Source organism: Rhinopithecus bieti, unplaced genomic scaffold (assembly GCF_001698545.2).
Source record: "Rhinopithecus bieti isolate Rb0 unplaced genomic scaffold, ASM169854v2 scaffold_15336, whole genome shotgun sequence".
NCBI classification, from domain to species: domain Eukaryota; kingdom Metazoa; phylum Chordata; class Mammalia; order Primates; family Cercopithecidae; genus Rhinopithecus; species Rhinopithecus bieti.
In genome coordinates, this window is record NW_016808678.1 from 3106514 (window position 1) to 3129624 (window position 23111).

At 39.9% G+C, this 23111-nt stretch overlaps 1 protein-coding gene across 1 annotated transcript in view; it reads right to left on the bottom strand.

Moving 5' to 3' along the window:
* The window catches only part of LOC108538731 (folate transporter-like protein C2orf83), a 26977-nt gene extending 15252 nt beyond the window's left edge, over positions 1-11725 (bottom strand). The window contains exons 1-2 of the mRNA XM_017886962.1: positions 11374-11725; positions 6171-6243 (exon numbers count right to left, since the gene is read on the bottom strand). Coding sequence (XP_017742451.1) covers positions 6171-6243; positions 11374-11490 — 190 coding nt within the window. The 5' untranslated portion in view covers positions 11491-11725. The remainder of the gene's footprint in view (positions 1-6170; positions 6244-11373) is intronic.
* Positions 11726-23111: the final 11386 nt, after the last annotated feature.

Below are 23111 nucleotides of genomic sequence, written 5' to 3' on the forward strand. Positions count from 1 at the left end.
TGAGACAGAGTCTCGCTCTGTTGCCCAGGTTGGAGTGCAGTGGCGCAATCTTGGCTCACTGCAAGCTCCGCTTCCTGGGTTCACGCCATTCTCCTGCCTCAGCCTCCCGAGTAGCTGGGACTACAGGTGCCCGCCACCACGCCCAGCTAATTTTTTTTGTATTTTTAGTAGAGACGGGGTTTCACCATGTTAGCCAGGATGGTCTCGATCTCCTGACCTCGTGATCTGCCCGTTTCGGCCTCCCAAAGTGCTGGGATTACAGGCGTGAGCCACCATACCCAGCCAGGATTGTATTGAAAATCAACTGATTACAGACTTCAATCACATCTGTAAAATGCTTCACAGCAACGCCAAGGTTCGTGCTGTTACATGGTCCCACTCTTGGTTTCCATGTTGTTCTGGGGGTGGACTTGAATGTGTTGAAACAGCATTTTGGGTTTCAGTTGCTCACTGAGGCCATGTAGATGGTTTGCTTCAATCTGTTCAATTAAATAATTTGGTGGTACCCAGTTCACTGGCCAATGGATGTGGTCTTGAAGGGGCTCATGATGGTCCAGTCTTTCAAGGCACCCAGTTTCATCAATTATCAACTCATGGCCAATCTTGTTTCATCCATGCCCCAACCATTTACCCTTCCCCCCATGGGTTAATTTGAATCCTGTATCATATAACTTAATAATATTTTTTAATTTAATGTTTAATATTTAATAAATATTTCAGTTTGTATTTTAAAAAATAAGGATCCAGAATGTAGAAATAAAGATTCAGAAAGAGTGTATAACAAGGTGGGAAGCGATGTAAATTTAAATACGATCATCATGGCAGGCCTCATTGAAAAGGAGACATTTGAACAAAGACTTAAAGGAAGTGAGTCACAGAGCAAGCCATGTGGGTATCTGGGGGAAAGAGTATTCCAGGGAAAGGAAGCTAAAGTCCAAAGATGGTTTCTGAAATATTTAAAGACGCTCAAGGAGCCCAGGGTAGCTGAACTGAGTGAGAGGAAGAATAGTAGAAAATGAGACCAGATAGGTAAAGGGGAGGGAAGGAAGACCAGGTGGGGTTTGCAGATTACCCTCAGGCCTGTAGTTCTTTACTGTGTATGAACCGGAAAGCCATTGGAGAGTTCAGAGCAGAAAAGTGACATGATCTCATGTATATTGTATAAAGAGAGCTCTGACTGCTATTCTGAGGCTAGGTTGAGGAGGGCAAAGGATTAAAGCAGAGATGAGTTAGAAGGTCTTGCAATAAACCATGTGGATGAGATAGTGACAACTCAGACCAGAGCGGTAGCCATGGAGGTGGTGAGAAGTAACTATCTCCTAGATTTAGTTTGAAAATAAAGAAAAGAATATTTTCTGACACATTACATTTGAGATGAGAGAGACTAGGAGGAGTCAAAAATGACTTCAAGGTTTTGGGCCTAAGCAACTTGAAAGATGGGGGAAAATGGTAGATAGCACCGTTTTGAGCAAGATGAGGATTCCATCTAGAGCAGGCTGAATTGCAGATGTCCACTAGACATCCCAATGGAAATGCTGAGTAGTAGGCAGCTGAATACAGTGGTCTGAAGTTCAAGGGGAAAAGTCAAGGTCTGAGCTATCATTTTTGGCGTCATTAGTATACAAATATAGAGATTGCAAAGACTGTATAGAGAAAAGAGTTTCTAAGCACTTAACCTTAGGAGCTCTAGGGTTAATACCTCTGAAAAAAGAGGAGATGCCAGCAGAGGAGACAGAAAGGAGCACCCAGTGAAGAAAGAGTAAAATTAAGAATGCATGGTGTCCTGGAAGTGAGTATGGAACTGTTTCAAGGGGCAGAGAGTGATAATGGTGACAATGTTACCAATGGGTGAAGCGAGATGTGTGAAGTGAGGTGAGCACTGGCGAATGACTGCTGGATTGATAACAGTGATCTGGACAGGAATGGTTTTGGTGAAGCATTGAAGACAAAAGATGGATATGAATGGGTTTAAAGAAAAAGTGTGAGGAGAGGAATTGAGAGACAGGAAATAGACAACACTTCCATAAATTTTTGCCTTAAAGGGAAGCAAAGAGATGACTTAATCTCACAAACATAATGTTAAGCAAAACAATCTATGTAAGAATGTCCAACTATATTCATATAAAATAGTTTTATATATGTGTATGTGTATAAACACAGATATACATATATTTTAGAAACAGGGTCTTGCTCTGTTGCCCAGGCTGCGTGAACCCTATAGCGAACTGTGTGTGTGACAGATCTAGGTTGTGCACTCCTATGACAACCATAGCTCATTGCAACCTTGAACTCCTAGGCTCAAGTGAGCCTCCTGTCTCAACCTCCCAACTAGCTAGGACTATAGTGGTGGTGATGAAGTGGTCTTCCCCAGGTACAGGCAGTAAGGAGGAGAACTACTTGTAGAGAATTTAAAAGCAATAGTAAAACTGATGAAGGGTCTGTCTGCATTTTACTGTTGCCATGTACCAGCAATTCTAAATAATGATGGTGATAAAGTATGCTCCCGACCAGGTGGGCTGCTCCCCTCCCGGCTTGGCATGCCACCCTGGCAGTGTCTAATTAATAACCTTTACCTTTTCCAGAACAGTACAAAAATATTTGGTTTTGAACATTCTTCTAATTACTAATTTATTATTGTCCATAATGTTAGTCTTATGTTTTTGAAAACTCTTCAAGATATAAAACGTTAACTACTGTTTGACATGGCCAGTGTTGAGATTTGCTCACGTGTTTTCTGTTTCACACTCCCTCTTGCATCATATGCCTTCCTTTTGGGGTAATTTTCGTTCTTCTTCGAGTGCATCCTTTAGCAGCTGCTTTTGGAAGGGTCTGTTACAGTCTTACTGAGTATGTGTCACTCACTCCATCTCTGTTTGTCTGAAAGTGTCTTTATTTTACTCTCATTTTTTGAAACGTGTTTCTTTTTGTATACAACCCTAAGCTAGCAATTATTTTCTCCAGCACTTTGAAGGCATTATTCCACTACCTTTCTGGCTTCCATTGTGTGCCATTGAGAAGTCATTTGTCAATCTAATTATCATTTTTCTGTAGGCGATGCTCTTTTTATTCTTCTGACTGTTTATAAGATTTCTTTTTCTTTGGTATTCTGCAGTTTCACTACGGTGTGTTTAGATTTGAATTTCTTTTCATTTACTCTTTTGGAGAGCTGTTAGGCTTCCTAAATCTAATTCATGCCTTTCATCTCGTCTGCAAAATTCTCCATGGATATTTCTTTGTCTGTCTGTCTGTCATTTCTATCTTATTATCTCCCCAAGGAACTTCAAATAGACGTTTGTGGAACTGTCTCACTCTAATCTCCATATGTGTTAATGATTTTTTCACTTTCATCTCTGTGCTGTATTCTAAATGAGCTCTTCCAGTTTAATATTTTCTTCTTTATTGCTCTTAACTTCTACATAGCTCTTGTTTATTAAGCTTCTATTCTTGACTACAGTCACGCATCCTTAATAACAGGGATATTTCTTGAGAAACGCATTGCCAGGTGATTGTGTCATTGTGCAAACATCATATGGTAGACTTATACAAACCTAGATGGCATAGCCTACTACATACTTAGGCTAAATGGCATAGCCTATTGTTCCTAGGCTGTAAACTTGTACAGCATGTTACTGTACTGAACGCTGTAGACAATTGTAACACAATGGTAAGCATTTGTGTATCTAAACGTATTTACACATAGAAAAGATACGGTAAAAATACATATAAGAGATAAAACATGGTACACCCGTATAGGGCATTTACATGAATGGAACTCCAGGGCTGGAAGTTGCTCTTTTAGGTCTTGCTCTGTCACCCAGGCTGGAGCACAGTGGCACAATCTCGGTTCACTGCAACCTCCACCTCCCAGGTTCAGGCAATTCTCCTGCCTCAGTCTCCAAGTAGCTGGGATTACAGGCACCTGCCACCATGGCTAGCTAGTTTTGTATTTTTAGTAGTGACGGGGTTTCACCGTGTTGGCCACGCTGGTCTCTAACTCCTGACCTCGGGTGATCTGTGCTGCCCACCTTGGCCTCCCAAAGTGTTGGGATTACAGGCGTGAGCCACCGTGACTGGCCATTTATTATAATTATCAAGTGTTATATGCTGTACATAATTGCATGTGCTAGACTTTTATAAGACTTGCAGTGCAGTAGTTTTGTTTACATTGGCATCACTACAAACACATGAGTAATGCTTTGCTATACAATATCATGATGGCTACGATGTCACTAGGTGATAGGAATTTTTTTTTTTTTTTTTTTTTTAGACGGAGTCTCGCTGTGTCACCCAGGCTGGAGTGCAGTGGCCAGATCTCAGCTCACTGCAAGCTCTGCCTCCCGGGTTCACGCCATTCTCCTGCCTCAGCCTCCTGTGTAGCTGGGACCACAGGCACCCGCCACCACGCCTGGCTAATTTTTTTAAATGTATTTTTAGTAGAGACGGGGTTTCACTGTGTTAGCCAGGATGGTCTCGATCTCCTGACCTCGTGATCCACCCGTCTCGGCCTCCCAGAGTGCTGGGATTATAGGCGTGAGCCACCGTGCCCGGCCAGTGATAGGAATTTTTCAGTTCCACTGCGATCTTATGGGACCACTGTCATATATGCCAGGGGTTCTCAGCCTCCAGTCCAAGGGCCTGTACCAGTCCATGGCCTGTTAGGAACCAGGCCGCCAGCAGGAGGTGAGTGGCGGGTGAGCAAGAGAAGCTTCATCTGTATTTACAGCCACTCCCCATTGCTCACATTGCTGCCTGAGCTCTGCTTCCTGTCAGATCAGTGGCAGCATGAAATTCTCATGGGAGCGTGAACCCTATTGTGAACTTTGCATGTGCGGGATCTAGGTTGTGCACTCCTTATGAGAATCTAATGCCTTATGATCTGTCACTGTCTCCCAGGAAAACAAACTCAGGGCTCCCACCGATTCTACATTATGGTGAGTTGTATAATTACTTCATTATATGTTACAATGCAATAATAATAGAAATAAAATGTACAAAAATATAATGCATTTGAAATCCTGAAACCATTCCCCCACCCTGGTTTGTGGAAAGATTGTTTTCCACAAAACCAGTCCCTGGTGTCAAAAAGGGTGGGGACTGCTGATACACACGGTCCATCATTAACCAAAACATACTTACGCTTCCCATGACTGTAGTTCTATTTTTCCCCAAATTCATGATTATTTTGTTCTATTCTTAGGATGTTCTATTTATGTATCTTGTTCTATTCTTATGGTGTTATTTTCCTCCTTGTGTAAACATATTAAACATTTTATATTCGAATACTGGTAATTCTTCTATGTCAAATCGTTGTTAGTTTGATTTCGCTATTACTTCAGTTGGCTTGTTCCTGAAACTTTATATCCTTGTATGATTCTGAATTTTTAAAAATCATAATCTCATATTCGATGGAATTTTATTTGTGGCAATATTTTGATTCCTGTATTGAGGTACATTCTTTCAGAAATCATTTGTCTTTGTTACATATAGGTGCCTGGAGACATTGCCAATCAGGACCACTTTAAACTAAATTTTCAGCTTAAAAGAAAAAAGTTTAGCCTGTAGGAATAGGACTCCAGAATCATGTGAGTACTGGTTTATACAGACAAATGCTGAGTGTATATTCTCCAGACTCTAGCCAGATTAGTCTTCTTCCTTAGGGATTTTCCCCCTGTCATTTTGTATTTAGTTCTGATTCATCATTCACTGAGGATGTGGCCCTTTGGGGTTGCCACTAGAACCAAAACTTTAGGTTCTGGGGGAACCAGCAGATGTCTTGAGCACACAGCAGAGTCAATGCTTCCTTAGCTATCTGGCTTCCTGTTCTTGCTTTGGCATCTGAGGATTTTTCTTAGTTTCTTACCAGTTCAGCCATTTTTTTTTTTTTTTAATTAAATGTATATCCATGAAATCCAAGGGTTTTGTGGTGTAAAGATTTTTCTGATATCCAGTCTGTTGTTGCCTAATGCAAGTAAGCCTTTCTTACTTTAACATTTTAAAAAAGTCTATTGCCTTTAATAAATAAGCTTTTCTTAATAAAAAAATTTAAAAACATTTACTGAAATTTGTTTAAACTTCAAACAACCCTAAAGTCCCCTCTTAGTCCATTTTCTGTTGACTGAGAATACCTGAGACTAAAACAGTTGTTTAAAAATGACGCTTATTTAGCTCACAGTTCTGGAAGCTGGGAGGTCCAAGATCAGGGGGCAGCATCTGGCTGGCTTTTGGCAAGGGCCTTGCTTTGTGCTGTGTCATAACACAGCACGTAAATCCATTAAGGAAGGAGAAGCGCATGTGCAGAGACCAAACATGGGAGGCAGCCTTGCTTATAACAACTCACTCGAGTGGAACTAATCCATTCCCAGGCGAGCAAGAGCTTACTTTCAGGAGAAAGGCATTGATCCCTCTTGAATGGCCTAGTGACCTCTTAAAGACACCACTTCTCAACACTGCCACATTAGGGACCAAGCCTCAGCATGAGATTTGGTGTCGTATTCCAGCCATGGCACCCCTTTCTCCTTTAAGCTCAACCCCTCAATCCCATTCTCCCTAAGGTAATTGCATGGAGACCATCTCCATCGGATAGAAAAGTAAGAAAACAAGGCAATGTCTAAATGATCAGGACCCAAACTCACTGAAAATCCATTTAAGGAGTTTATTTTGTTTAATAATGATAATGTGAGCCAGGTACAGTGGCTCAGGCCTATAATCGCAGCACTTTGGGAGGCTGAGGTGGGGGTGGATCACCTGAGGTCAGGGGTTCGAGACCAGCCTGGCCAACATGGAGAAACCCCGCCTCTACTAAAAATACAAAAATTAGCCAGGTGTGGTTGTGTGTGCCTGCAATTCCAGCTACTCGGGAGGCTGAGGTGGCAGTGAGCTGAGATTGCACTCCAGCCTAGGCCACAAAGCAAGACTGTTTCAAAAAAGAAAAGAAAAGAAAGAAAATCTGGCCTTCGACTTCAGCTGTCCTTTGAGTTAAGACAACAAAAAATAGTTTATGAAATAGTGGAACCTAAGGCTGATGGACCACACACATCCTGCATTTGAGTCCATGAATATGAAGTGAGAACACTCATCTGGGCTATCTGGACTGTCAAATACCACATATTCCACACACACTGAACAATATCCATTTTGATATATGTGAGCCTATTCCAAATCCAGACGAATCCCCATTTCATGCACTTAAAATAATGTCATCACTGTATTTGACTTTTTGGGAGGTAATCTTTCTACGCAGAGTGCCCCTCTCCTTACTAATCCCTTTGGGGTTGCAACTAAAAATGCATTTTCATGATTCTAACTTTTATTTAATTAAAGGTACATTAAAGTACCAGTTATTGCAGCTGGTTGATCTAATGGAGGGTGCAATCAGAGGCCATCAGCTGGTCCCAGAGTGGCTGAGGGCAACGGCTGCTGGCTGTGAGCACTGGGCAGGGTCTCTGTGTATTTCCCAGTGAGGAAAATGAAGGCAGAGCAGCACAGCAGCTGTGGTTTCTGTGATATCAACGGGGCACTTGGGGCCACTGACCTTTCCCTTTTCTTTTTTGTGTATACTCCCCAAACTTGGTGATAAGAGTTGCTTTTCATGTCTTAAGCCTCAAGACCATCCAGGGAGGAGAAGGGTGAAGGCAAAGAAATTAGTGAATGACGGAGGGGTCTTACTTTCAACTCCCTTGATCAAGAAGAAATGGCGCTTACTCATTCTGTTTCTCATTCCAAAAGTTATCTCTGCAAACTGGGGGGTGAAAGTGGAGAAGTGGGGGCTGATGAGAGGGATGAAGAGTTCTGGTAACAGGTAACCAAGAGGTGGGTGTTCTGGTGTAAAACTTGTGGGTTGTTATTACTTTGTTTACCTAATTAAAGGCTTATTTTAAAAAATTAACCTTATTCAAGATGTTGTATGGTTATTTACCCATCCCCTCCAAATCCCTCTTATATTCAAACTTGTGAATTTCATCTATTTTTGGAAATAAGATTCTGCCAGAAAATCATTTTATATCATTAGTCAACCACAGTATATTCTTACGCCCTCAGTAAAGATGATTATATCTACCACTCTCTCCATAACTGGCTTGGTGATTATTACTAAATTACGCTTCAGCTTTTCTAGTTGAGATAAAATGCTTCTTTTAGCTTTTCTCATGGGCCTCTTCCTCTAGTCTTTCAGTCATCTTCAAAGATGTGTCTTAAAACCTCTTTTTAAGATCTTCATAAATCCATTAAGATCTTTTAAAATCCATAAATAGTTCACGTTGTGATAGCAGTTTGAGAGATGCTGGGAAAATGAAGGAATCGCTTCTGGAAGTCTTGCTGCATCCTACTCTTTGCTGAATCTCTGTGTCAGAGAAAAATGCTGATTCAGTTTGCACCTTCTACCTTTTATATCCCAATTTTTAAAAATGGCATTTGGCATCCTATTAGTGGAATATCACGAGTGCAGACAGAGTCAATGATAAATGGACAATTATGATTGAGATCTGAGAATTACTAATCAATGCACTTCCATATTACTGGCTCTTAAAAACTTACTGAAAGCATATTTAATTAGATTCCTACCAAAAATCAATTTTTTTTTTTTTGAGACGGAGTCTTGCTCTGCCACCCAGGCTGGAGTGCAGTGGCCGGATCTCAGCTCACTGCAAGCTCCCCTCCCGGGTTTACGCCATTCTCCTGCCTCAGCCTCCCGAGTAGCTGGGACTACAGGCGCCCGCCTCGTCGCCCGGCTAGTTTTTTGTATTTTAAGTAGAGACAGGGTTTCACCGTATTAGCCAGGATGGTCTCGATCTCCTGACCTCGTGATCCGCTCGTCTCGGCCTCCCAAAGTGCTGGGATTACAGGCTTGAGCCACCGTGCCCGGCCCCCCAAAAATCAATTTTTAAGAAGTATAGTTTTCAAGACCAGCCATTCATAATAACATCTTTTCTTCTTTGTATATAGGAATAGGGTTTGTCTTCTGTTACACCTTTGAGCTGTATGTTTTTGCTCATCCTGCTCTGTACCTGGGTAAACTGGCCTCTTCTTTAGCAACTGAGCTTAAAAATAGCTTTCCATGGAAGAACCGAACTGAAAGTTGTTCCAGCATTGAGGATGTCAGCAGAGACTAGCAGAGAAGATATGGTGGCAATGCAAATATTTTAAAGGAGTGACTTAAATATATTCCTCTTGGTCAAGAAGATAAAAGGATTCGGAAATATTGAAGTATCAGGGGATACAAAACGTAAAACTTGCATTTTTCTGCCAAATTTTAGACTTGTTTTCAGGTTTTAATGCTTGTGTGGCCCCCTGCCTTTTGAAGAAAGAGCAAAAGGTATTAATTTGCCAACCAAGAATACACTTACATTTTAAATTAGGATACACAAAATAGTGGCAGAAAAGAGAATAGAAGGATTGATGGGTCATTTTTATTTCTAGTCGTATTTTAACTAATTCAGTTATAGGAATTCATTCATTTCAACTTAGGATATAATGCATTTGTCGAAAAGTAAAGGAAATATCTGGAGCTGATTAACGTAAAATCCTTCGAAAAGGTAAGTGCCTCCTAACCATGTTGATTAATGTAAATAGATGTTATTTTTTCAATTAGGAAAAGAGAGAGAGATGTTTGTATATTGACAACACTAAAGGCCAGGAATAGTGTGGTTTAGAGGCTGGCACTTAACCTATGTAAGAACTCATGCAGTAAGTCTTATATTCATTTCTATTCTTATAGTCATTTTATTCATAAGAAAATTGAGATATTAAGAAAAGATTACATCTTTAGGGTTTACTTTAAAATAATCTAGAAGCAAGGGTGAGAAATTTCATGGGGAGTGGGGTACAGATGAAACAAGATTGACCATAAATTGATACTTGTTAAAGTTGAGTAAGGAGAAAATGAGGTTTCATTACACTATTTTTTCAAAATGTTGTATGTATTTGAAGTTTTCCAAAATGAAAAGTTTTTAACACATCCCTATAAACATCAAGATTCAAAACCAGATTTTGCTGATTTCAAGCTTGTTCTCTTGCTAACATATGATACAGAGAATAATTTCTGAAAAACTGAAGAGCAATTTGCCAACCAGATAGTAAATGAGGAATTTAAATTTTATTTTAGAAAGTAATGCTTGCACATTGAACAGCCTCAAACAAGCATATTGTATTGAACAAGTGTGTAGTACTGAATCTACATGAATCTTAGTGCTAACATTTATTAAATGGAAGCAATCCTTTCCTCTGTTGAACAAGTGTGACTACAAAATAGATTTTTAAAAAATGTCCTGGCATTACTTCATTTAATTTTGTATTCTGAAATGATTTCTTTTTGCCTTTTTGCTTTTAAAGAAGATAGCTTCTAAATATTTTGTGGGAATTCTTATCTATTTATAGATAGGTAAGAATGACGATTTTTTCCCTGAGACAGAGTAGATTTACAGAATTTGTGAACTAAGCTTTAATAGGATTGAACTTTAGCTAGGGCAAGGAAAAACCTTTAGCTGTAGCTAATGAGAACCACTTCCATTGGAATGACTTCATGGCTTTAATTTTACACAGGTCTTTCATTCCTTCACCTGTTTAGTGAAAAGGTCACCTGTTTAATGAAAATGTTTCTTAAGAAATAGAACCTTAACGACATCATATTTCCATTTCTCAATACAAAATTATTCTATTGAAGACATCGTCCTAAAGGAAAGAAATCAGAAACAAAAGGCTATATACATTGATTTGGCATTCTATAATGACAAACTATATGGACAGAAAACCAATGACAAACTATATGGGTAGAAAACCAATCAGTGGTTGCCAGGGACGAGGAGTGGGGGCAGGGGATTGGTGGCAGAGAAACATAAGGGCACTGTTTGGGCTGATGGAATTCTGCTTTATCTTCACTGTGGTGGTGGTCACACAGCTGTACATTTGCCCAAATTCATAGAACTGTACATAAAAAGTGTGAAGTTACTGCACGTATATTATTTATCAATAAATCTGATTTTTAAAAGTATAAAGATACACAGATATAGATACATAGTTTTGAAAATATGGCCGGGCGCGGTGGCTCAAGCCTGTAATCCCAGCACTTTGGGAGGCCGAGACGGGCGGATCAGGAGGTCAGGAGATCGAGACCATCCTGGCTAACACGGTGAAACCCCGTCTCTACTAAAAAATACAAAAAAACTAGCCGGGCGAGGTGGCGGGCGCCTGTAGTCCCAGCTACTCGGGAGGCTGAGGCAGGAGAATGGCGTAAACCTGGGAGGCGGAGCTTGCAGTGAGCTGAGATCCGGCCACTGCACTCCAGCCTGGGCGACAGAGCGAGACTCCGTCTCAAAAAAAAAAAAAAAAAAAAGAAAATATGCCTCTTTGTCCATGAGAGCACAGTGGCCATGAACTTACCTGAATGTCAAAGGGAAGCCCCAGTCCTTTGTTGTCAACCACAGTCATAGTCATGATGGGTTGAATCATCAAGGCAATGAAGGGTTTAATTCCAAATGCCAGGGCGTAGTCTTCCATGCTCAGATTAACTCCAATCTGAAATCTGTCATTGTACAGATGGAAAGAGTTTTAAAAGGACGCACACATGCGCATTCAAATACAAAACAGCAAATTGTGTTCTTCTCAAGGCTTTGCTCTGCTGAGGAAGCCCAGGTTTCTATTGACAGTTTCTTTCTAAAAGCTCTTTCAGCAGAGATAGCCTGAAGAAATAGACAAATGGGATGGTGCAATGTATTTTAACGTTCCGTGGGATGGGACATAGTATGCTAAGAATTTAAAACTAGTTAACCAATTCTAAAATTAAACCATATTTTCAAAATACTCTGCAACTAGAAAACATTGAACGTTATTTGAGATAAATATGACTTAGCAAGTCACTTGTAAAATTAGACGTATCAGGCCGGGCACGGTGGCTCATGCCTTTAATCCCAGCACTTTGTGAGGCCGAGGCAGGAGGATCACTTGAAGTCAGGAGTTTGAAACCAGCCTGGCCAACATGGTGAAACCCTGTCTCTACCAAAAAATGCAAAAATTGGCTGGGTGTGGTGGGGCAGGCCTGTAGTCCCAGCTACCCAGGAGGCTAAGGCGGGAGAAGCCCTTGAACCCAGGAGGCGGAGGTTGCAGTGAGCTGAGATCGTGCCATTGCACTCCAGCCTGGGAGACAGAGGAAGACTCTGTTAAAAAAAAAAAAAAAAAAAAGATTAAGCTTATCAATATGTGAAAACAGGTCAGCATGATGAATTTTTTTTACTTTTTTAAAGATTTAATCACTGGACTATTGATGGTCTGAGTTAGCAATTTCAGAGTCTAATTAGTGAATATTTCTCCACAAAATCCACAAATTATTTCCTTTCATAGTTTATTCAATCTGGTAATTAATTCATTTTAAATAATTGTACTGGGATGTTAAATTTAGTCCGTCAAGATTGACATACATAGTTAAAGTTCTTCCATGCAATTTAGCTAAAACATTTGTAATGTGAATCTATTTACAAAATGAACCAAATGAAAAATGTGAACTATTTTTGTGTCCCTTCCAAAATTCTTTACATAAAAACACAAATAGAAGCATTTTAAAACTATGTAATTTAATGAAAAGGCATTATTTCCCTGCAAGATACTACCAGCTAAACACAGCAGAACCCATAAATGACCCGAGGTCCCACACAGTGAATATGACAGGTGGTCCAAATGGGACTTGTAACTTCAGGTCTTTCTTGTTCAGCTAACAATTTTTCCCTTGAACAAATGTGGAACTACATTGACGCTTTTAAAACTTAGATGAAATCAAATGGCAGATTTCCTCCTTTTAGTATGCAAATTATTTCATGTTGGAATCTTGATTTAATCTGTTCAGATGCCTAAGCAGCTTGACAGTGATTTATTTGGTTTTGGATAAGACCTCTACATGTGATGGATTAGAGAAAAACACAGTTCTGAGAGTGGGCTCAGAGTGGCTTTGAATCCTAAGATTTTTAGTCCAAACCCCAAATTATTTCCAAGAGACCTGAAATTACATGTAATCATACTATCTAAAACCTTATCTTGAAGCTCCGGCTGGGTTATTTCACAGTGGCCTCCACTTGGTTGCTGTGGAGACACTGAGCTACCATGCAGAGAACATTGCCTAGGACTAGCAGGTTCTTAGAAAATAATTGCTGTATTTATGTTCTTCCATTGGGTATTTGGCACTAAGTACAGATGAGTCTCTGGAGTATTGTCTGTAATTTAAAAAATGGAACTACCTTGAAGCTGTATTCAATCATTTATATATTGTGTATTATATAAGTAGGAGATTAGCATTTCCCAATTTACTCTATAACTTAAAGGAAAGTAATAGGAACATATGCTAAAGCATAAAAAAATTAGGTTGGCCTGTATAACAATGAAATGGTTAAATTAAAAAAATTTCAGGCTGGGTTCGGTGGCTAATACCTGTAATCCCAGCACTTTGGGAGGCTGAGGCGGGCAGATTACGAGGTCAAGAGATCAAGATCATTCTGGCCAACATGGTGAAACCCCGTCTCTACTTAAAACACAAAAATTAGCTGGGCGTGGTGGCACATGCCTATAGTCCCACCTACTAGGGAGGCTGAGGCAGGAGAATGGCTTGAACCCAGGAGGCGGAGGTTGCAGTGAGCTGAGATCATGCCACTGCACTCCAACCTGGTAACAGAGAGAGACTCCACCACACACACAAAAAACATTTCAATAGCTCAAAGTTTTATTTTCATATTGTATGTATGTATTTTTTTTTTTTTTTGGAGGAAATACTAACCAAGTGCCTACATAAAGCGAGAACTAGAGGAAACACCAGAGCCATAACAAGGAACAAGCCAGACAATGAGGGCACCCACGGAGCTTGCACCCCATCAGGGAATAAATTAGTACCAGATAACTGCTTTGATTAATTTTTAATTAAATTGATCAGTTTTTATGTCATGAAAAAAATGCGAAGTAAGTATCTTTTTATATAAGAATCACAAATTAGGTCAGGCACAGTGGCTCACGCCTGTAATCCCAGCAGCTAAGAAGGCAGAGGCAGGCGGCTCACTTGAGGTCAGGCGTTTGAGACCAGCCTGACCAACATGGCGAAAGCAGCATGGCGAAACCCCATCTCTACTAAAAATACAAAATTAGCCAGGCGTGGTGGTGCATGCCTGTAATCCCAGCTATTCATGAGGCTGAGGCACAAGAATCACTTGAACCCAGGAGATGGAGGTTGCAGTGAGCTGAAATCACACCACTGCACTCCAGCTTGGACGATGGAGCCAGACTCCAAAATAAATAAATAAATAAATAAAAATAAAGAAATCACAAATTATTTTATGTAAACTTCTATCACATAATGATTGAAATCATGGATGGTCAACAGTCTTAGACTTTCTTCTAAACCTGAATACTAACCCTTTGCATGAGATAAATTTATTCTACACTTGCTAAATTTGTAAGTTGCCTAGAAGTTGGAGCAGTAATTAGATGTAAATGAATTTACAGAGATTGAATTCACATATGTAGAAAATGATATTTTGTCAGTATGTTGAGTTAGATATGTAAATGATCATTTTATTTAGTGCCAAAGTTCACACATCTATTTGGTCAAGTTCCTTTTGTTCCTCTACTGAGTATGTCTCCAGACACTAAAATACTAGGTTTATTCAATCCTTGCCCAGTAATTACTTTAAAAAATGTATCCCAAATTAATTATGTCTGACATGATTTTTCTCTTCACTAAACTTACTGACCATCTGACTGAATTGACAAATTAGATAAAAGATGGCTGTGCAGGCCTTTGGTAGAAAACTCTGAACATTTTCTCTGGGAGAACCCTAACAGTTAGATAATGAGTCTCATTTTACGGCCTCTTAGAATATCAGGATTCTCACTATTCATGTGGCTTAAACTTTCCCTGCTTTCATGTCCATAACAAAACATTCTGACCATTTCTTAATTCATTAAAGAATTTTGTTTTTTCTAAATATCTCACATCCTGACAGTTAGTTTTTAATATTTTTCTAATTTCCCTACTTGTTTCCTCAGTAGAATGATGTTAACTTGCATCCATCGGTAGAATGAGGTTAACATGCAGTAGAAATGCAATATGGCTGTGAACCAATATGTTCTGAAATACTCAAGACTAATATATATTTATCTTTTAACAACGTGGAAGTTATAGTCAGGAATAGTAAAATGACTGAAAATCATTATTATTATTTTACTAACTTTCCGGTTCTCCTTCCTAAGTATAGCCATTGACCATGAAACGAAACTGATTTAGGTTTGGCTAGAATTATTTTTTCCTAATCAAGAGATTGCTAAGAGAAAACAAAATATTTAGCATGAATATTGGGGGAAGATAGAGATTTACTTCCTGTTACACTAAGTAAAGAGCAAGGTAAGCTAAAATCATATTTTCCATAAAGAAAAAATAGGCATAAACTGGTGAAAATCAAATAAAAACAGAAAATCTAAAAGCAATTGCAGGCTGGGTACAGTGGCTCACACCTGTAATCCCAACACTTGGGGAGACCGTGTGGTGTCTCGCACCTGTAGTCCCAGCTACTCGGGAGGCTGAGGCAGGAGAATCGCTTGAACCTGAGAGGCAGAGGTTGCAGTGAGCCGAGATTGTGCCACTGCACTCCAGTCTGGGAGACAGAGTGAGACTGGGTCTCAAAAAAATAAATAAATAAATAGGCCGGGCATGGTGGCTCACTCCTGTAATCCCAGCACTTTGGGAGGCCGAGACGGGCAAATCACAAGGTCAGGAGCTCGAGACCAGCCTGGCCAACATGGTGAAACCCCATCTCTACTAAAAATACAAAAAATTAGCTGGGCATAGTGGTGGGTGCCTGTAATCCCAGTTAACATGGGAGGCTGAGGCAGGAGAATTGCTTGAACACAGGAGGTGGAGGTTGCCGTGAGCCGAGATCGTGCCCCTGCACTCCAATTCCAGGGACAGGGTGAGACTCTGTCTCGAAATAAAATAAAATAAAATAATAAAAATTAAAATTAAAATAAAAGCAATTGCAACAAAAACAAAAATTGACAAATGGGACCTAATTAAACTAGAGAGCTTCTGTACAGCAAAAGAAACTATCAACGGAGTAAACAGGCAACCTACAAAATGGGAGAAAATATTTGCAAACTATGCATCCAACAAAAATCTAATATCCAGAATCTATAAGGAACTTACACAAATTAATGAGCCAAAATCAAAGAACCCGATTAAAAAGTGGGCAAAAGAGGCCAGGCATGGTGGCTCCCACCTGTAATTCCAGCACTTTGGGAAGCTGAGGCAGGCAGCTTGCTTGAGCTCAGGAGTTCGAGACCTGCCTGGGCAACATGATGAAACCCTGTCTCTACAAAATATAAAAGATCAGCTGGGTGTGATGGCACGCACCTGTGGTCCCAGCCATTTGGGAGGCTGAGGGGAGAGAATCACTTGACCTCTGGGGGCAGAAGTTGCAGTGAATTGAGAAAGACACGTAATCATCTCCCTTTTATCATTTCTGATATTGATAACTTGTAGTTTTTCCATTCTATGCATGAGCACTCTCACATTTATTAGACTTTTCAAATGACTAATTTGGCTTTGGTAATTTCTCCTATTGTACTATTTTCTATTCCATTGATTTTATTTTTTGTTATCTCTAACATTTTCTTCTTTTCTTTGAGTTTCATTTGCTGTTCTCTTCCAGCTTCTGAAGATGAATGTTTAAGTAACTTAATTTTTGTCCTTTCTCTTTTAAAAAAATAGATGCATTAGAGACTGTATGTTTCTCTCCCTGCACTGCTTAACTGTATCCTGTAAGCTGTGATTTTTCATATTTTCATTGTCATTCAGTTCAAATTATTTTCTAACTCCAAGTATAATTTTTTGACCATGTTCTTTCTTTAATTATAAAACATTTGGGTATTTTTAAATTATAATTTTGCTAATGATTTTAGCTTAATTATGGTTGTCAGAATACTTTTTCCGTATGATTTCAATCTTTTGATATTTATTGAGGGCTACTTTTTGGACCAGTCCAAGCCTGTTTTTGGTCACTCTTCTAGGTTCACTTGAAAATAGTCTTTATCCTGCAGTGTGTACAGTTGCCACATATCCATCATTGCGACTTTATTCGACATGTAGTTTGAATCTTCCTAATCCTCACTGATGTTTTTCGTCTGCTTGTTATTGAGAAAGCTGTGTTCATGTTTGCAACTGTGAGGGTGGACTTTTTTATTTCTCTAAAATGTTTTTGGCGTTTTGCTTAATACATTCTGAGGCTATGATTTTTGTGCATACAAATTCAGAATAGCTTTATTGGCTGGGCATGGTGGCTCACGCCTGTAATCCCAGAACTTTGGGAGGCCGAGGTGGGTGGGATCACTTGAAGTCAGGAGTTTGAGACCAGCCTGGCCAACATGGCAAAACCCCGTCTCTTCTAAAAATACAAAAATTAGTCGGGTGTGTTGGCACACGCCTGTAATCTCAGCTAATCAGGAGGCCAAAGCAGGAGAATTGCTTGAACCCAGGAAATGGAGGTTGCAGTGAGCTGAGATCATGCCACTGCACTCTAGCCTGGGTGACAAAACAAGACTCCATCTCAGAAAAAAAAAAAAAAAAAAAAGAACAGCTTTATTTACCTGGTTGTTAATTAACACTTATTATGAAATGACTATGAAACTTATAAAGAAAAGACAAATCACTCTGGTGTTGTTGCTTATTTCATCTGATACTGGGATAACTAAATTAGCTTTCCTTGTATTAGCGTTTCTACAGTATATTTTTTCCCATTTTTTAACTTTCAACCTTTGGAGCCCTTATTTTCAAGAAGTGTGTCTTGAAAGAAACATAATTAGGTTTTGAGTTTTAAAATCCATTCAGCTGGCTTTTATCTTATAATTGGAGTAATTAGTTCAGGCACATTTTAATGATTTTGCCGCTATACTGGGTTTTAAATTTACCATTTATTTGTCCTGCCTGATTTATGTTCCTTGATCTGTTTCTTGTCTTTTGTTGCATTAATTAAGTTTAAAAACACTTTCCCTCCCTTCATTAGCTTGTTAGTACTATCTTACTGTATTATTCTTTTAGTAGTTACCATATATGTTCCAGCATGAATTTTTGACCTAGCAGAATCTACCCTAAAATAGTATTTTCACCACTTCTTTGACAATAAAAGGATTTTGCAATATTTTAAATCTATTATTTCCCCTTCCTTTTGTGCTATTACCATCATAAATTTTAACTCTACATATATTTTTATTTTTATTTTTTTTGAGATGGAGTCTTGTTCTGTCGCCCAGGCTGGAGTGCAATAGTGGGATCTCGGCTCACTGCAATCTCCACCTCCTGGGCTCGAGCGATTCCCTGCCTCAGCCTCTCAAGTAGCTGGGATTACAGGTACCTGCCACCACACCCAGCTAATTTTTGTATTTTAGTAGAGACAGGGTTTCACCATGTTGGCCAGGTTGGTCTCGAACTCCTGACCTCAAGTGATCCACCCACCTTGGCCTCCCAAAGTGCTAGGATTACAGATATGAACCACCAGGCCTGGCCTCTACATATATTTTTAAAACTAGAAACGTTAGACCAGGTGTGGTGGCTCACATCTGTAATCCCAGCACTTTGGGAGGCTGAGGCAGGTGGATCACTTGAGGCCAGGAGTTGGAAACCAGCCTGACCAACATGGTGAAACTCCTTCTCTACAAAAAATACAAAAAAATTAGCCGGGCATGGTGGTGCACACCTGTCATCCCAGCTACTTGGGTGACTGAGGCTCAAGAATCGCTTGAACCTGGGAGGCAGAGGTTGCAGTGAGCTGAGATTGCACCCCTTCACTCCAGCCTGTGTGACTCTGTCTCAAAAACCAAGATTTGCTTAGATTTAGTTATATATTTATTTTTTCCAGTATTATTTTTCCTATATTATTGCAATACTAATGGTGATCATTTTCATTCTGCCTAAAGAATTCCCTTTATATTTCTTTTAGTGTAAACCATAATAATTTTGCTTAATTTTGTCTTAAAATATCATTATTTTGACTTAATTTTGATGAATATTTTGTCAAGTATAAAATTCTAGGCTAGCAGCTTTTAGTTTTCATACTTTAAAATGTTCTTGGGCAGAGGGCAAAAGTTGAAAAACTACCAATTGGGTACTAAGCTCACTAGCTGAGTGATGGGATCAATTGTATCCCAAACCTCAGCATCATGCAATATACCCACGTAACAAACCTGCACATGTACGCCCTGAATCTAAACTAAAAGGTGCAATTATTTTTAAAAGATAAAAATAATAGGCTGGGTGTGGTGGCTCACGCCTGTAGTCCCAGCACTTTGGGAGGCTAAGGCGGGTGGATCACGAGGTCAGGATTTCGAGACCAGCCTGGCCAACATGGTGAAACCCCATTTCTACTAAAAATACAAAAATTATCCAGGCGTGGTGGCGTGCACCTGTAGTCCCAGCTACTTAGGAGTCTGAGGCAAAGAATCAGTTGAACCTGGGAGGCAGAGGTTGCAGTGAGCTGAGATCGTGCACTGCACTCTAGCCTGGACAACGGAGTGAGACTCCGTCTCAAAATAAATAAATAAATAAATAGAAATAAAAATTAAAATGTTGTTTCATTGTTTTCTGGCTTCCAGTATTTCTGTTGAAAATTCAGATGTCATTATTACTAATACTCCTTAGAAAGAAATGCATCTCATCTTCATTTTATAGACAAATAGACTAGAAAATTTTAAGGCCACAGAGCAGTAATGCTGCCAGTAGTGTTTAGCCAATGAAAATATTTTCAGATGTTTATTTCTGATTAACTTGCTGTATAGAATGAAGCACATTGTTACACAGGAAATGAGAAGTAGCATTTAATTCCTTGAAGTGTTCTCCGACCAGTATCTACCACCTCCTTAGCTCATTTTCTTTACTTTATGATTAATCTAAATCAAATACTTCATATTTTTAAACTACTGTGTGATATAGTATTTATATGTAGTTTAATAGAACAGCTTCACTTCTATAACAGCCCTGAGAATATTTGATAAGTTGTTTCAAAAAGAAATAGATACGCTCTGACTATTCAAGCAGGAAAAATGGGAGTGAAAACTAAGCTTATTCAAAATTAGAATCGTATCTTATACTATGTTGCTAAATCAGACAAAATCAAAGCCTAACAACATATTACTGCTTATGAATTGTAAGAACTTCATTTATCCTCCTGATTAGGAATCTTAGTCAAGTCGTAAGAGAAAGTTGATTCAAGTGGGAATATAGTTTCATTGTCTCTTGTAGGAAGCCTTAGGTATAACATTGCAAAATGCTATTCAGAGGAGCTGGAAGAATAAATAAACATGTTTTGTTGCTTTAAGTAGTTTAAGTAGTTAAAATAAATAGATGGCAAATACTTACACAGCTATGGTTGTAAGGAACATAAAACTTGACTTGAATATCAAGAGACCAGCATAGCACACCCAAATATGTTGTGAAATGCATGAGAAATAGAGAACCTGCATCTGCTCCTGAGAAGATCACCAAGGATAACTCACCCAGAAGATCCCAGTTGACTTTGATGTGGCCACTGTGAAGGCTGCCATGGCCCCTAAAATAAAATTAAAATTAAAAAATAAGATAAACTACATCTTGTTAATCCATGTATAGTAAAATAGCACACAGTTTTGTTAAAATCCACAGTTACAGAAGCACTGAAGCATTTTCAGAATACAGTAAAAAAAAAAAAATGCTGACTTATTGTATACTTTGAATGAAAAATTGCTTGATCCACCTCTGTGAACTGTACATATAATTTTCTCTTAAGGGTTGAAATAGACCAGCCGAATCTAGGCTTCCATAAATCATAGACTGGAGAGGACCCATGGAGAGGGCCATTTTTTCTTTCCTCTTCCCTTTGCAGATGTTAAAACTCAGGCTTAGAAACCAGGTGTCAAATTAAAAAAAAATATGTGACTTAGATAGGAGAGGTTTTATTTAGAAGAAAGGCTATTGCAATAAAAAGAACTCTCTGATTGCAGAAATCTGCATGATTCAAAAAAGATCAAACAGAAAAAGGATTTTCTTTTATAGGGTAAAGAGGGTACAAGCAGAGATAAGCAGAATCTCTGTAAAGGAAGCTGGATTCACAGGGGGAAATGGTCAGTGGAGTTTGACAGGAAAGTATCCCACTGTGGTCAGCCAATTCCCGTTTGGAGCTGATAAGGGGGACACATTCCACATTTTTTTGTGTTTGCTCAGGGTTTGGAGTAAGCAACATGTAGGGACCTGTAGGAAAGCCAGGAGCCTGACTAAAGCCTGGTCAAGACAAACAGAGGGTAAGAAATGGGGAACTGTGAATGCCCGGTCATTGGACTGAGGTGTACAAGGTCTGCAGTCTAAAGTTTCCTAATGTGTGGTGCCGCTCTTTTCTCCCACGCCCTTTCTCTGCGCCTATTACCAATGCCTTAGGAAGGATGGCCTCTCTCTCTTTGCCCTTGTCTCTGTTTTCTCTTTCCTTTCTGTAACACCATTAAAAAAATTTCCTCGGCCGGGCGCGGTGGCTCAAGCCTGTAATCCCAGCACTTTGGGAGGCCGAGACGGGCGGATCACGAGGTCAGGAGATCGAGACCATCCTGGTTAACACTGTGAAACCCCATCTCTACTAAAACTACAAAAAACTAGCTGGGCGAGGGTGGCGGCGCTTAGGGTCCCAGCTGCTCGGAGGCTTGAGGCCAGTGAGAATGGCGCGGAACTCGGGAGGCGGAGCTTGCAGTGAGCTGAGGATTCCGGGCAACTTGCCACTCCAGCCTGGGCGACAGAGGCAAGACTCTGTCTCCAAAAAAAAAAAAAAAAAATTCCTCAAGAGGCCTGACAGATTGCCAAACTTTTCTTATATATATATCTCTCTCTCTATATATATTTATATCGATATATCTATCTATATATCTATTTATATCTATAAATCTATAAATATATATATTTATTTGTAGAGATGGGGTCTCGCTATATTGACCAGGCTGGTCTCAAACTCCTGGCCTCAAGCAATCTTCCCATCTGGGCCTCCCAAATATTAGGATTACAGATGTGAGCCACTATGCCTGGCCTGATCATGCCCTTCTTTATTTGTTCCTTCCTTCCTTCTTTTCTGCCTTCCTTCTTTCCTTCATTTGTTAAACCAGCAAGTACTTTTGAGCTTCTCTGTGGAACAATACAGTGGTAAACTTAGGGTCCTTGCTTTGAAAACAATACAGCCTAGTGGGGAAATTAGATAAATAAATTTAAGTTAATAAATAAATAAAAAAATACAGTGTGATAAGGATTATAAAAGAGCTCTGTTGGGAGGCTGAGGCAGGTGGATCACCTGAGGTCAGGAGTTCGAGACCAGCCTGACCAACATGGTGAAACCCCATCTATACTAAAATACAAAATTAGGGGACTGAGGCAGGAGAATTGCTTGAACCTGGGAGGTGGAGGTTGTAGTGAACTGAGATCACGCCATTGCACTCCAGCCTGGGTGACAAAGCGAGATTCCGTCCCCCCCAATCCCTCCCCCCTTCCCCCCCAAAGAAAAGCTCTGACCCTAATCCAAATCTTATCTAGTGGTTGTCAACCAGGGGTATTTTTGCCTTCTAGTGGACAGGTGGCAATATTTGAAGACATTTTTGGTTATCACAACGGGGTGCATCCTGGCAACTAGTGGCTTAGAGGCATACGACGTTGCTGAACATCCTACAGAGCTCAGAACAGTCCCCCTCGACAAAGAATTGCCCAGCCCAAGAGGCCAGCAGTGCAGAGGATGAAACACCAATCGGAGCCCTGACCTCACCAATCAAACGTTAGGAATTTTCAGGGAGGGAAGTGAGAAGAATGTGAGCTCAACAATGGGCCCCGCTTTGTTCAATAAACAGGTGGGTGTGGAACAACTTAGCTTTAGAATAAATAGCTTCAAAGTCTCATTTGATGTGAAAACTTTGTTTTGTCAGGAAAGTACATGCAGATTGTTGGGCTGACTTCAAAGATGGCTCTGGGGCCTGCCCTTTGTCCCCGGGAGTATTAATGTTGGTGTCAGCCCACCTCTCCCTCCTTGCACCACATTCTCTTTGGAAGAGTGTTTTAAACCTCACAAAGTATATTCTGTGAGAGACGAGGAGTGCCTGGACAA